Source organism: Notothenia rossii, assembly GCF_949606895.1.
Source record: "Notothenia rossii genome assembly, chromosome: 5".
Lineage (NCBI taxonomy): Eukaryota > Metazoa > Chordata > Actinopteri > Perciformes > Nototheniidae > Notothenia > Notothenia rossii.
Genome location: NC_136903.1, coordinates 724309 through 739967, shown reverse-complemented (window position 1 = coordinate 739967; position 15659 = coordinate 724309). Strand labels below are relative to the sequence as shown.

Here is a 15659-nt window from a genome sequence, read left to right as displayed (position 1 = left end):
CAACATGTGTCCCCTCTTCTTCATGTCTCTTCTACATCAACATGTGTCCCCTCTTCTCTATGTCTCTACATCAACATGTGTCCCCTCTTCTTCATGTCTCTTCTACATCAACATGTGTCCCCTCTTCTCCATGTCTCTTCTACATCAACATGTGTCCCCTCTTCTTCATGTCTCTTCTACATCAACATGTGTCCCCTCTTCTTCAAGTCTCTTCTACATCAACATCCTCTTCTTCATGTCTCCTCTACATCAACATGTGTCCCCTCTTCTTCATGTCTCCTCTACATCAACATGTGTCCCCTCTTCTCTATGTCTCTACATCAACATGTGTCCCCTCTTCTTCATGTCTCTTCTACATCAACATGTGTCCCCTCTTCTCCATGTCTCTTCTACATCAACATCCTCTTCTTCATGTCTCCTCTACATCAACATGTGTCCCCTCTTCTTCATGTCTCCTCTACATCAACATGTGTCCCCTCTTCTTCATGTCTCTTCTACATCAACATGTGTCCCCTCTTCTTCATGTCTCTTCTACATCAACATGTGTCCCCTCTTCTTCATGTCTCTTCTACATCAACATGTGTCCCCTCTTCATGTCTCTTCTACATCAACATGTGTCCCCTCTTCATGTCTCTTCTACATCAACATGTGTCCCCTCTTCTCCATGTCTCTTCTACATCAACATGTGTCCCCTCTTCTCCATGTCTCTTCTACATCAACATGTGTCCCCTCTTCTCCATGTCTCTTCTACATCAACATGTGTCCCCTCTTCTTCATGTCTCTTCTACATCAACATGTGTCCCCTCTTCTCCATGTCTCTTCTACATCAACATGTGTCCCCTCTTCTCCATGTCTCTTCTACATCAACATGTGTCCCCTCTTCTTCATGTCTCTTCTACATCAACATGTGTCCCCTCTTCTTCATGTCTCTTCTACATCAACATGTGTCCCCTCTTCTTCATGTCTCTTCTACATCAACATGTGTCCCCTCTTCATGTCTCTTCTACATCAACATGTGTCCCCTCTTCTCCATGTCTCTTCTACATCAACATGTGTCCCCTCTTCTCCATGTCTCTTCTACATCAACATGTGTCCCCTCTTCTCCATGTCTCTTCTACATCAACATGTGTCCCCTCTTCTCCATGTCTCTTCTACATCAACATGTGTCCCCTCTTCTCCATGTCTCTTCTACATCAACATGTGTCCCCACTTCTCCATGTCTCTTCTACATCAACATGTGTCCCCTCTTCTTCATTTCTCTTCTACATCAACATGTGTCCCCTCTTCTTCATGTCTCTTCTACATCAACATGTGTCCCCTCTTCTCCATGTCTCTTCTACATCAACATGTGTCCCCTCTTCTTCATGTCTCTTCTACATCAACATGTGTCCCCTCTTCTCCATGTCTCTTCTACATCAACATGTGTCCCCTCTTCTTCAAGTCTCTTCTACATCAACATCCTCTTCTTCATGTCTCTTCTACATCAACATGTGTCCCCTCTTCTTCATGTCTCTTCTACATCAACATGTGTCCCCTCTTCTCCATGTCTCTTCTACATCAACATGTGTCCCCTCTTCTTCAAGTCTCTTCTACATCAACATCCTCTTCTCCATGTCTCTTCTACATCAACATGTGTCCCCTCTTCTTCATGTCTCTTCTACATCAACATGTGTCCCCTCTTCTCCATGTCTCTTCTACATCAACATGTGTCCCCTCTTCTTCAAGTCTCTTCTACATCAACATGTGTCTCCTCTTCTTCATGTCTCTTCTATATCAACATGTGTCCCCTCTTCTTCATGTCTCCTCTATATCAACATGTGTCCCCTCTTCTCCATGTCTCTTCTACATCAACATGTGTCCCCTCTTCTTCATGCCTCTTCTACATCAACATGTGTCCCCTCTTCTTCATGTCTCTTCTACATCAACATGTGTCCCCTCTTCTTCATGTCTCTTCTACATCAACATGTGTCCTCTCTTCTTCATGTCTCTTTTACATCAACATGTGTCCCCTCTTCTCCATGTCTCTTCTACATCAACATGTGTCCCCTCTTCTTCATGTCTCTTCTACATCAACATGTGTCCCCTCTTCTTCATGTCTCTTCTACATCAACATGTGTCCCCTCTTCTCCATGTCTCTTCTACATCAACATGTGTCCCCTCTTCTTCATGTCTCTTCTACATCAACATGTGTCCCCTCTTCTACATGTCTCTTCTACATCAACATGTGTCCCCTCTTCTTCATGTCTCTTCTACATCAACATGTGTCCCCTCTTCTTCATGTCTCTTCTCCATCAACATGTGTCCCCTCTTCTTCATGTCTCTTCTACATCAACATGTGTCCCCTCTTCTACATGTCTCTTCTACATCAACATGTGTCCCCTCTTCTTCATGTCTCTTCTACATCAACATGTGTCCCCTCTGAGATTCTCTCTCTTTTTGATCCATTTCTATAAAAACCTGTCTGAAAATGAGCTGATCAGATTTTGGCCACTTGATGATGTAATAACGATGTTTTGTCTTGTGTTACCATTAGCCAATCAGCAGCCAAGGTAACCCCCCCCCCCCCCCCCATCACCTGAATCTCCTCTCTTATCTCATTCACACCAACGGTGTTTCAGGGCTTCGGAGCTGGAGCTTGAAAAGCACCGGGTTTTCCTGTTCACACCGCAGCGGAGCAGCCTCTTAGCTCCGGAATCCGGTTCGTTTCAAGCACCGACAAATGGTCCGGCCAGAGCAAAAGCACTGCATACGTCACGCTTACGTCGAGGCGGGGGCGGGATCAACTCCTGACAACAACAACAACAAGCCCGCGTTTTATCCAGTTTGTACACAACGATGGAGAAACTTATCAAGCAGCAGGGGTCCACTGAAGAGACCAGCTACCTACTGGGGATCTGGTCTTCCAAAGAGGTGCAGAGGAAGCTGGAGCACAATCGGCCATTGTTGGGGTTTGGCTTTATGAAGCAGGCACGCAAACGGTTACGTCATGACGCAAACGATGACGCAATGACGCAGCACCAGTCGGACTCTGCGCGGTGTGAAAAGAGCCGGAGCTAAACCGAAGAACCGGTTCTGAACCTGAAAAGCTCTAGCACGGAGCTTGAACCGGAGTTGCGTTGGTGTGAATGAGGTACTCGAGCACCTTTGAGTTCTTTGTAACCAGATGTCTCTCAGAGGGGCGTGGGGAGGGGCTCCTTCTTTTCTAGTGAAATCTCTTAGTGAGCAAAACAGACATTATGATAGTCAGTGGTAAAGACAAAGACAGACCTCTCTCTCATATTATAAGTTTCCCTCCTACAGGTTCCCCGTGAGTGGAAACCCCCCCCCCCCCCCACCCCCCCCTCACCCTCACCCATTTCCTCTGCAACTCAGAGCGGAAGTAAAGTAGAGTTCATCTTTCACGGGAGTCACATCTGGGGCAGTTGGTGTTCGAACTGAACAAAAGGAGAGGGAACAGCAGGCAGAACCAGGACTGAGGAGGACGAGATCAGCCGGGTTCCTGTGGACCTGAAGAGAGCTCAGCAGGTGAGCATCCTCCCACAGGAGTCTGTGGAGTTTGTGTCTTTGACATTAGCGCTGCCATGCAGCCCCCTGTGCCCTGTACCACGAAGCCAGTTCAACAGACCCTGGATATGTTCGAGTTACCTTAACCAACCCTAACAACCGAGATCTCGCTAAGCGGTCCTACGACGCTGGTTATCAACTCAGGCCCAATCCCAAATCCCTCCCTCGACCCTACCCCTCCGTGACGCAGTGAACTCCGTCTCTCACGCGCAGCTCAACGAGTGTGGGATTAGTTTAGTTTCATAAAGATAAAGCAACACTTTCTCAGAATAAAGCAAAACTATGAGTTTAAAAGGAAAAAAAACTGAGTCAAGCAAAAATAAAATACATTTCAAAAATAAAACTATAAGTTGCAAACAGATCTTTTGTGTAATCATGTAAACAAGAAGTCTGTTTCCTTTGTTTTAACAGGTTTTTGTTTGCAGTTCTTTTTCTTCTTTCTCATTGATCAGACCTTTGCTCTCGCTGCAGCTTTCTCTTTTGCGCTCCTTCATTTTTTATTTTCGATTTTGACACAAACGTCCCAGGTGGGCGGGACTTTCAGGGATTGCGTCCCCATTGGCTGCTCAGTTTTTGAGTGACAGCCCACTACACCACAGATCATACAGTGCAACTCACGTTAGTGTCGGTGTCTCCTGGGGAGTTTCAGGAACACATCGGACTTCTCTTCTGGATTGCTGAGCGTTAGACTTGTGTTGTGAACACACTGCTGCTGTTACATGATTGATAAAGTGTCTGTTTATTTTATAGATTAAAAAAACTCATCTGTGTTTCCAAGCTAAAGGTGATACACAATATAAACTGTATACTGTTATCTTTTCAAAGACATTTCTAAAGCATGTATTGCTATGTTTAAGACAAACCATTAAAGACTGCTTTCATTTAACAAACTCTACAATTTAAAAGTGGCAGCTTAGCTTTATGAAACAGAGCTAGGTACCAACACCATTAGGAGCATGCTCACACCTCACTGGGTCTGAAGAGCTGAAGCCTTCACACAGTGGATACACTCTGTGTGTCTCGTTCTATATCCTGTGAGGACGTGATATTCATTCAGCTTTCAGACATGCTGTCCTGAGGGAGATCTGAATCAACAGGTTAGAATGGAATCTAACATGTTCATGCAGAATAAAGACAAAAGAGGGATTATACAAATTACATTTATTGAAGAGGAGAAGAAGAAGAAGTCTCAAAGAATGTTTTAAATAAAAGCACATAAAACAAAAGTTGGATAATAATACAATATGTTAAATATAAAGACATGTGGTCAACTGAAAGGACACTGAGCAGGTGATAAGAGCAACGTGTGGATGAAGCTGGCAGGTCTCTCTCCGTGCTGTCCCCTCCGTGCTGTCCCCTCCGTGTTGTCCCCTCCGTGTTGTCCCCTCCGTGTTGTCCCCTCCGTGCTGTCCCCTCCGTGTTGTCCCCTCCGTGCTTTCCCCTCCGTGCTTTCCCCTCCGTGTTGTCCCCTCCGTGCTGTCCCTTCCGTGCTGTCCCCTCCGTGCTGTCCCCTCCGTGCTGTCCCCTCCGTGTTGTCCCCTCCGTGCTGTCCCCTCCGTGCTGTCCCTTCCGTGCTGTCCCCTCCGTGCTGTCCCCTCCGTGCTGTCCCCTCCGTGTTGTCCCTTCCGTGCTGTCCCCTCCGTGTTGTCCCCTCCGTGCTCTCCCCTCCGTGCTGTCCCCTCCGTGTTGTCCCCTCTGTGCTGTCCCCTCCGTGCTGTCCCCTCCGTACTGTCCCCTCCGTGTTGTCCCCTCCGTGCTGTCCCCTCCGTGCTGTCCCCTCTGTGCTGTCCCCTCCGTGCTGTCCCCTCAGAGGAAGTGGGAAAACGGGATAAGACTCTGGACGCCACGCTGTCTCTCTGATCCTGTCTCTCTGATCCCGTCTCTCTGATCCCGTCTCTGTGATCCTGTCTCTGTGACCCTGTCTCTGTGATCCTGTCTCTGTGATCCTGTCTCTGTGACCCTGTCTCTGTGATCCCGTCTCTGTGATCCCGTCTCTCTGATCCCGTCTCTGTGATCCCGTCTCTCTGATCCCGTCTCTGTGACCCTGTCTCTGTGATCCTGTCTCTGTGATCATGTCTCTGTGATCCTGTCTCTCTGATCCTGTCTCTGTGACCCTGTCTCTGTGATCCTGTCTCTCTGATCCTGTCTCTCTGATCCAAGCTGTTAATATGAGAGGAACATAAATGTTTTAGGAAATGAAAAATATGAAGTTAACAAATAGAACTCAGCTCAGGGGCATCATCGACGGTAGGTTTTCCTACAAAGTCAACTCAGCCTCCATTGACTTGCATATCAAATGAGCGTGTTAATAAAATAAGCTATCATGGCTTATACTTGCATATCCAAACAGAATCATGAGAGCCTGTTGGTAAACTCAGGGACACGAATCCGTTTGAGTGTGTGCGCCGGTGTCTGAACGCTCACTCACTGCTAGCTATGTAGCTAACTGTTAGGCTACTTAGCTTGCATTGTTATGGATCTAAAGGTAGCAAAAGCTAACTTTCATAGCACAGCTTTACTTCTCACTTAACACAATAAAGAAACAGACCGTATAGCACAAACAACACAAATGATCAATACTTACATATATTTTCACCTGTAGTATTATAATAATAGAAATGCTGGTTCTTCTGGGGGTGTTCTATCCACGCTCAGCTACCGCACCGCAGCTGCCTGCACTGTACAATCGCTGGAGGACTGGGCTGTCACTCAAAAACTGAGTAGCCAATGGGGACGCACCCCTGAAAGTCCCGCCCACCTGGGAGGTTTGTGTCAGAATCTCAAACAAAAAACTAGAGAATGCAATTCCTGAAGAAATTGCTAGTGGGAATGCTTTATGCTGAAAAGCTGACGCTAAACTGCTATGCTGAAATGTAATGTGTAAGAAGAAAGTGAATCATTTAGATTGAAATGATACATGAACACTGGGGGCTTGAATGTGTGATGAGAAAAGAAAAGAAAGTAAAAAGGCTTGGAAAAGCAGCGGAATATCTGAACTGCAAACTTCTGAACTAACTTGATGGCGAATGATCTGTCTCCATGGCAACGGCATTTGATGACATCCCATTATACGCTTAGATGCGTTGATGGCTGCATCCTTACCAAACCTGTGAAGTTCTGGGCTGTTTGGAGTATTTTCACTGAAGTTAAGAGAAAACCGTGTTTCAAGGCGAGCAATGTGTTGCCATGGCAACGGCATTTGAAGAAATCTCAAAACTGTCCCGTAGATGTCTTCACGGCTGGACTGTTTGCACACTGCTATCTGGAGTCTGCTGCTCTGCGCATGGCAGGTGGAGTGATGACATCATCGTGTTCCATCACACAGGTGTTTATAGTTGAGCTAACGAGCTCTGTAGAGATCTAAGGCTTCACTGTTCTGAATGAGAGATGAACCTCTTACATGTGAGCGTTTTGTGGAAGAACCGTAACAGATATCTGTGAAATTTCAAAACGTGAAGCATGTCAAGGAAGTTGAGTATCTGAAGTGTAATGTTTGTGTACTTTCGGGTTAATAATGTGGCCTTTTTGGCAGTTTAACTAAAGGTGAGCGGCTGCTGTGAGGAAATATCAGCCTGAAATTACAATGGGCTTTAATGGAGGAATGTTGAACGTTTTTGTCACTTCATGCCCTCAAGAGGCATTTTGTTGAATTATTTTTGCTTAATTATTCGTCATTTTTCAAGCTACGAGATGTTTTCCTACGTTTGTCATGATAAATGATGTCTCAGGAATGTAGGGTTTGGGAATTATGGCAGTTTAAAAAATATATGAAGGCAAATTTCAAGATTTTCTACCCTCTAGCTGTGACATCACGTACTCTAGTTAATGTTAAAATCTGAAGAAAACTTCTAAAACAAGGACTGAACAATGTTTAATATCTCTAAAAGTAAGAATCAGATTTAAAAGTTGTTTTACTCGAATAATGTCAGAAAGATGTGTAACATTTTAAAGATGGAATGAGGTTTCTGAGTGAAAGTATGAATGAACAGTTAGCAGTTGAAATCGCATGAAGATTTGTTGAAGTCTGAAGATTTCCTCCATTGACTTCAATGTTAAAAATGTGATGTATTATGGGATGTATCTCTGGAATTATGAAAGTTATGAATGAGAAAAGTAATAGCCATCGATTCCCGACCGAGCTGAACGTTTTGATGTTAGAACGGAGTTTGTGCGATGTGGAATGCGGGAGGAGAAGAGGGCCAAAATAAATCGGTGGAATAATAAACTTTCCGTGCGTAGAGGAAGTTAGTGGGAGCGCAAAGGAGAAGAGCTGCAGCGAGAGCAACAGTCTGATCATTGAGAAAGAAGAAACAAAAGCCTGTTAAAACAAAGAAAAAAGACTTACAGTTTACATGATTACACAAATGATCTGTTTGCAACTTATAGTTTTATTTTTGAAATTTATTTTATTTTGCTTGACTCAGTTTTTTTTTCTTTTAAACTCAGTTTTGCTTTATTCTGAGAAAGTGTTGCTTTATCTTTATGAAAATAAACTAATGCCATACATTCCGGCCAGAGAGGTCGTTATTACGCACTGACACACACACACACACACACACACACACACACACACACACACACACACACACACACACACACACACACACACACACACACACACAGGGACGTCCCTCCCTACAGGCCGATCATGCAGACTGTGTGGGGCCTATAGGAGGGGGCCTCAACTGAGCCGAAAATGCGGCGCAATTACGGTACGTCCACACAGCAGCGAAAAAAAAACTTGATTCTGGGCGTGTCTGAAGCTTGGGGATTTTTTGCGACCAACAACCACAATCACATAAATCTCCCGCCCCCGACATACAAAGCAATAGCAATGTTAAACGAAGTAAACTTGATATAAATTCTCCAAACAGGCGAAAACCTACCAGTTCCACCCACTGTCTCTGCCACCTCCCTCCATGCCTGGTTCCTCCGGTTTGTATCCCGGTAAATAGTTCTGGTCGTAAAGAACCGGGTGATTTGCTACCGTAATATCTGGTTTGGAATATGAGGAAATGAACTGCGGTCTGGCTCTCCCAGCTTGCACGCGGTTTGATTGGCTAGCGCTTGCACTGGCGGGATTTGCATAAACGGGATTTGATTGGCTGATGCCAGCTTTGAAAGCATCGTGAGCATCAAAAGTTGAACATTACTCAACTTTTGATGCTCACGATGCTTGCATAGCCGTGCTCCGCTCCCCACAATGCAGTTCGGCGAAGATTAAAAATCTTCTACGTCACCCCATTCAAGTGAATGGGCGAAGCTTTGAAAGATTTTTTTCATGCCTGTGTCTGGACGGGCCGTAAGTGTAGCGCGGCAGCGTTTCGCCGGGCAGCAGGTACTCTGAGAGTCACGCACATTAATTCATAGATCAAAGCAGACTGGTTTACAGACTCTCCTGTTTTGCTTAAACAAATAGCTCTGCACCCCTGCCCGAAATGTCCATAAAATTAAGTCTGAGTTCGAAATATATCTCAAATAATGTATGCACTGTGGTGAGACATTATTGGTATATAATTCACCATGTGATTAGTGTGTGTTGCAACCCGGACCCGTTAGTGAGGGTACCGGGGCTTGTTGTCATTCATGCTAGCTTATCATACAGAGCAGCACATGTACTTACCTCTTGTTGATTAATGGATAATAAAGTGTGGGAGTCCATTCTGAATACACCGCCTCTATCTCCCGTTCATCGGCTCTACAGCACTGTCATTTCCCCACGTAAACATAACAGTCTGCAATGAAACGGTTGTCTCCTGTGTGTTCCACTTCCTCCTTGGCGCACCGGTAACTTTCTCAAAAAATAAAAAAGTCAGGATAACGGGTTAGTATCTCGTGCGCACGAGATACTAACCCGTTATCCTGACTTTTAAAAAGAAATTATCTTCTTCTTTTCTTTTTTTTCATGACCCTTTAAGGGCTCCGTAACAACTCGTGACTCAGAGGTTTATATGTTAATACTCTGAAGTGCATGGATGCAGTGTGAAGGGCTCAGAGGCGGCCATCCTCCATTACTGACACTCACCTGGTTTCACTGAAGAGCCTTTAGCCCAGTTCAGCTCTCAGCTGCCCCACATGCGGCAAAACCCTTTCTTCATGGCCCACAGCCCCCCCGATGGAAGTCAACGTAGTGCTTGCTTAGTGGCCCTCAGCCAACAGGGGCCCCCAGAGGAAGACATCAGATATCCTGTGTCTCTCTCTTCAACCTCAGTCGTCATTTCAATATTTAAAGATCTATATGAGGATTTCAAAGATTTAGAAAGAGATGTAAAAAGAGTTCAACATTAAAACATAAGAGTGCATTAACACGTATCACAAGTACCTTTCTAATCACTGCACCAAACAACATGTTTTATTTGGACACGAGCTCCGTCAGAGCTAGCTGGGTCCAAGCACTGTTGGCAATGTCTGCTTTTCTGGTAAGATTATGATTCTCCTGCAGGTAAAACCCGTTTCTGAGGCACTGATCAGCTCAGAGAGGTGTGCAAACAGCTTCAGTAGCAGCTGCAGACGTCCTGTGGAGGTTTCCATGGAGACGTCACACACAGAAAACTAATAAATAAACAAATAAATAAATAAATTGATGGATAAATAAATAAATGAGTAAAAAGGTAAATAAATGAAGACTGAAGAAAAAAGCTTCCTGTTTAATAAATAATAAAATCTTAGAGAACAAAAGCTCTGGTGGAATACCATGTTTTATTTGTAAAGAATTATAAAGCAAGTGTCTCCCTCTCAGAGTCAGTCTGTCTCATAACTTTAGTGTTTGTCAGTATATCTGAAATGACTAGGTTAGCTACGTTAGTTAGCTAGCTTACAGCAGATCTGAAATGACTAGGTTAGCTACGTTAGTTAGCTAGCTTACAGCAGATCTGAAATGACTGGGTTAGCTACGTTAGTTAGCTAGCTTACAGCAGATCTGAAATGACTAGGTTAGCTACGTTAGTTAGCTAGCTTACAGCAGATCTGAAATGACTGGGTTAGCTACGTTAGTTATCTAGCTTACAGCAGATCTGAAATGACTAGGTTAGCTACGTTAGTTAGCTAGCTTACATCAGATCTGAAATGACTGGGTTAGCTACGTTAGTTATCTAGCTTACAGCAGATCTGAAATGACTGGGTTAGCTACGTTAGCTAGCTAGCTTACAGCAGATCTGAAATGACTAGGTTAGCTACGTTAGTTAGCTAGCTTACAGCAGATCTGAAATGACTGGGTTAGCTACGTTAGCTAGCTAGCTTACAGCAGATCTGAAATGACTGGGTTAGCTACGTTAGCTAGCTAGCTTACAGCAGATCTGCAGTAACAAACAGAGAATCAGCACTTTGGAAACAGAGGGGATTATGGGATGCTGCAAAGATCTGTTTGGTGTTTCAGCCAATCAGAGACAGGCTCTGTATATATCTGAGAGCTGTGATGTACTGATGAGAAACAGTATCATAGGGGACCTTTAAGAGTTCATCCCCCCTCACAGTTGATCACAGCTGGAGGTCGGAGGTCGTCCATCAGAAATAACCTCGTCTCTTTTCTTCTGTTGGGAGGAAGTGGGAGAGTCTGGGCCAACAGGAAGAGGTCTGACATCCCATAATACTCTGACATCCCATAATACTCTGACATCCCATAATAATCTGACATCCCATAATAATCTGACATCCCATAATAATCTGACAGCTTCAAGTGGAGCCAGAACTGCTTTCCAGAATACCAATCAGGGTTATTATGGAGGCGTTCCATGCAGACTGTAAAAGTGTGTGTGTGTGTGTGTGTGTGTGTGTGTGTGTGTGTGTGTGTGTGTGTGTTTCTCTGTGTGTGTGTGTGTGTGTGTGTGTGTGTGTGTGTGTGTGTTTCTCTGTGTGTGTGTGTGTGTGTGTGTGTGTGTGTGTGTGTGTGTGTGTGTGTGTGTGTGTGTGTGTCTGTGTGTGTGTGTGTGTGTGTGTGTGTGTGTGTGTGTGTGTGTGTGTGTGTGTCTCTGTGTGTGTGTGTGTACGCGTGTGTGTGTGTGTGTGTGTGTGTCTCTGTGTGTGTGTGTGTGTACGCGTGTGTGTGTGTGTGTGTGTGTGTGTGTGTGTGTGTGTGTGTGTGTGTGTGTGTGTGTGTGTGTGTGTGTGTGTGTGTGTGTGTGTGTGTGTGTGTGTGACATTAAAACATAAAGAAATCTTGAATTAAATAAATAACAACATTTAAATAAATATAAATACACCCAGACGTGTAATCCCAGCAGCAGCAGAGACACTGTGTTTGTTTGTGTGTTTGTTTGTTTGTGGACTCAAACACAACACAGTGATTGTTGAGGAAGAGGAGGAGGAGGAAGAGGAGGAGGAGGAGGACAAGATGCCTTTGTGGTCCGCGGGACAAAGAGGCGCTCTCAGTTTACAGTTCACTGCAGACGCCTCGACAGCAGACCACCAGCTCCTCGTTCACTCCTCGTTCACTCCTGATTTTTCTCCTGTTCTCCTGGTCCTCCTGGTTCTCCTGTTCTCCTGGTCCTCCTGGTTCTCCTGGTTCTCCTGGTCCTCCTGGTTCTCCTGGTCCTCCTGGTCCTCCTGGTTCTCCTGTTCTCCTGGTCCTCCTGGTTTTACTCCTGGTCCTCCTGGTTTTACTCCTGGTCCTCCTGGTTCTCCTGCAGAATCATGCAGCACCTCCTCTGGCTCCTGCTGTGCTGCGGGACGCTCCCTCTGGGTGAGTCTCTCTCTCCTTCAGAGATTTAAAGATCTCAGAATAGCTCAGAGGTCCTGAGGGTCTGAGGGTCTGTCTGAGGGTCTGAGGGTCTGTCTGAGGGTCTGAGGGTCTGAGAGTCTGTCTGAGGGTCTGTCTGAGGGTCTGAGGGTCTGTCTGAGGGTCTGTCTGAGGGTCTGAGGGTCTGAGAGTCTGTCTGAGGGTCTGTCTGAGGGTCTGAGGGTCTGTCTGAGGGTCTGAGGGTCTGTCTGAGGGTCTGTCTGAGGGTCTGAGGGTCTGTCTGAGGGTCTGCCTGAGGGTCTGAGGGTCTGTCTGAGGGTCTGTCTGAGGGTCTGCCTGAGGGTCTGTCTGAGGGTCTGTCTGAGGGTCTGTCTGAGGGTCTGAGGGTCTGTCTGAGGGTCTGCCTGAGGGTCTGAGGGTCTGAGGGTCTGTCTGAGGGTCTGTCTGAGGGTCTGAGGGTCTGTCTGAGGGTCTGCCTGAGGGTCTGAGGGTCTGTCTGAGGGTCTGAGGGTCTGAGGGTCTGTCTGAGGGTCTGTCTGAGGGTCTGTCTGAGGATCTGTCTGAGGGTCTGAGGGTCTGTCTGAGGGTCTGAGGGTCTGTCTGAGGGTCTGTCTGAGGGTCTGAGGGTCTGTCTGAGGGTCTGCCTGAGGGTCTGAGGGTCTGTCTGAGGGTCTGAGGGTCTGTCTGAGGGTCTGAGGGTCTGAGGGTCTGTCTGAGGGTCTGAGGGTCTGTCTGAGGGTCTGTCTGAGGGTCTGAGGGTCTGAGGGTCTGTCTGAGGGTCTGTCTGAGGGTCTGAGGGTCTGAGGGTCTGTCTGAGGGTCTGTCTGAGGGTCTGAGGGTCTGTCTGAGGGTCTGAGTGTCTGAGGGTCTGTCTGAGGGTCTGAGGGTCTGTCTGAGGGTCTGAGGGTCTGGGGGTCTGTCTGAGGGTCTGAGGGTCTGTCTGAGGGTCTGAGGGTCTGAGGGTCTGTCTGAGGGTCTGAGGGTCTGGGGGTCTGTCTGAGGGTCTGAGGGTCTGAGGGTCTGTCTGAGGGTCTGAGGGTCTGAGGGTCTGTCTGAGGGTCTGAGGGTCTGGGGGTCTGCCTGAGGGTCTGAGGGTCTGTCTGAGGGTCTGAGGGTCTGAGGGTCTGTCTGAGGGTCTGAGGGTCTGTCTGAGGGTCTGAGGGTCTGAGGGTCTTAGGGTCTGTCTGAGGGTCTGAGGGTCTGAGGGTCTTCTGAGGGTCTGAGGGTCTGAGGGTCTGTCTGAGGGTCTGAGGGTCTGGGGGTCTGTCTGAGGGTCTGAGGGTCTGTCTGAGAGTCTGAGGGTCTTCTGAGGCGTATTGAGACGTGCATAAAAAGAAACATTTAAAAATACTTTCATCATTAAATCCTAAAACACAGAAGAAGAACCTGAAGGAAGAAAAGGATCACATGTTTATTTTTAAAAATAAATGTATTTAAAAAATAAACACAGAAGCAATCACAAACAGATCCATTTAAAAACCAGTTCAGAATAATAATAATAATAATAATAATAATAATAATAATAATAATATTAATAATAATAATAATATTAATAATGTTAATAATAATAATAATAATAATAATAATAATAATAATATTAATAATATTAATATTAATAATAATAATAATATTAATAATGTTAATAATAATAATAATAATAATAATAATAATAATAATAATAATAATAATAATATTAATAATAATAATATTAATAATAATAATAATATTAATAATGTTAATAATAATAATAATAATAATAATAATAATAATAATAATATTAATAATATTAATAATAATAATATTAATAATAATAATAATAATATTAATAATGTTAATAATAATAATAATAATAATAATAATAATAATAATAATAATAATATTGATCTCCTCAGGTTCCGCTCTGCGCTGCTACAAGTGCTCCGACTACACCGGGCTCTGCCAGAACGTGCAGGAGTGCACCTTCGAGGACTCCTGCATCTCCCTCAGTGAGAGAGGTGAGTACTACTCTGTGTACTCTGTGTACTAACATGTACATGTACCTTCGAGGACTCCTGCATATCCCTCAGTGAGAGAGGTGAGTACTACTCTGTGTACTCTGTGTACTAACATGTACATGTACCTTCGAGGACTCCTCGAAGTATTTCAGTACTGTGTTCACATGTTATTACAGTACTGTGTGTGTATGTACTGTGTGTGTATGTACATGTTATTACAGTACTGTGTGTGTATGTACTGTGTGTACATGTACATGTTATTACAGTACTCTGTGTGTATGTACTGTGTGTACATGTACATGTTATTACAGTACTCTGTGTGTATGTACTGTGTTCACATGTACATGTTATTACAGTACTGTGTGTGTATGTACTGTGTTCACATGTACATGTTATTACAGTACTGTGTGTGTATGTACTGTGTGTACATGTACATGTTATTACAGTACTGTGTGTGTATGTACTGTGTGTACATGTACATGTTATCACAGTACTGTGTGTGTATGTACATGTTATGTATATATATATATTAATGCAGTGTCTCTCTACAGGAGGGAAGACGATCCGTCAGTGTCTCCGCTACACAGACTGTGATAACTCCCGCCTCTCCCAGATGTTTCCGGCTCTTTCCGGCTTCACCTATCGGTGCTGCAGTTCCAACCTCTGTAACTCCGCCCCCGACAACGGGGTTCCCACGGTAACGCCCCTGCTCGCTGTCGCCGTGGCAACGTCCCTGCTGAACGCCTGGTGGTGCCGGGTGTGACGCAACAACAACAAACAACAACAATAAACGACCATTTTATAAAGTAAACATGAACTAAACTGTGTGTCGTTCAGGCTCTCAGGTGCAATTGAATGCATTTATACTTTTTAACAATAAACACATCAAAAAGGGAACGTTTTGTTGTTTTTTAAAGTGTCTCTACTTTAAAGAGTCCTCTCCTGCTGATGTTCAGGTGTATATCAGTATGTAGTGTATCTACTTTAAAGAGTCCTCTCCTGCTGATGTTCAGGTGTATATCAGTATGTAGTGTCTCTACTTTAAAGAGTCCTCTCCTGCTGATGTTCAGGTGTATATCAGTATGTAGTGTCTCTACTTTAAAGAGTCCTCTCCTGCTGACGTTCAGGTGTATATCAGTATGTAGTGTCTCTACTTTAAAGAGTCCTCTCCTGCTGATGTTCAGGTGTATATCAGTATGTAGTGTCTCTACTTTAAAGAGTCCTCTCCTGCTGATGTTCAGGTGTAAATCAGTATGTAGTGTCTCTACTTTAAAGAGTCCTCTCCTGCTGACGTTCAGGTGTATATCAGTATGTAGTGTCTCTACTTTAAAGAGTCCTCTCCTGCTGATGTTCAGGTGTATATCAGTATGTAGTGTCTCTACTTTAAAGAGTCCTCTCCTGCTGATGTTCAGGTGTATATCAGTATG

At 44.8% G+C, this 15659-nt stretch overlaps 1 protein-coding gene across 2 annotated transcripts; it reads left to right on the top strand.

The window, feature by feature from the left end:
• The first annotated feature begins 2647 nt into the window (after window positions 1-2647).
• On the top strand, window positions 2648-15144 carry LOC307040116 (CD59 glycoprotein-like). 2 transcript variants are annotated; one of them, XM_079682682.1, is made up of 4 exons: window positions 2648-3525; window positions 12189-12241; window positions 14131-14232; window positions 14784-15144. In XM_079682682.1, exons 2-4 carry the CDS (start codon window positions 12193-12195, stop codon window positions 14993-14995), a joined length of 363 nt encoding a protein of 120 aa, XP_079538808.1. In that variant the 5' UTR covers window positions 2648-3525; window positions 12189-12192; the 3' UTR covers window positions 14996-15144. The 2 variants fall into 2 exon arrangements, with proteins under 2 accessions (XP_079538808.1, XP_079538807.1); XM_079682681.1 differs by lacking the exon at window positions 2648-3525 and having other exon boundaries at window positions 11750-12241; window positions 14784-15143.
• The last annotated feature ends 515 nt before the right edge of the window (window positions 15145-15659 follow it).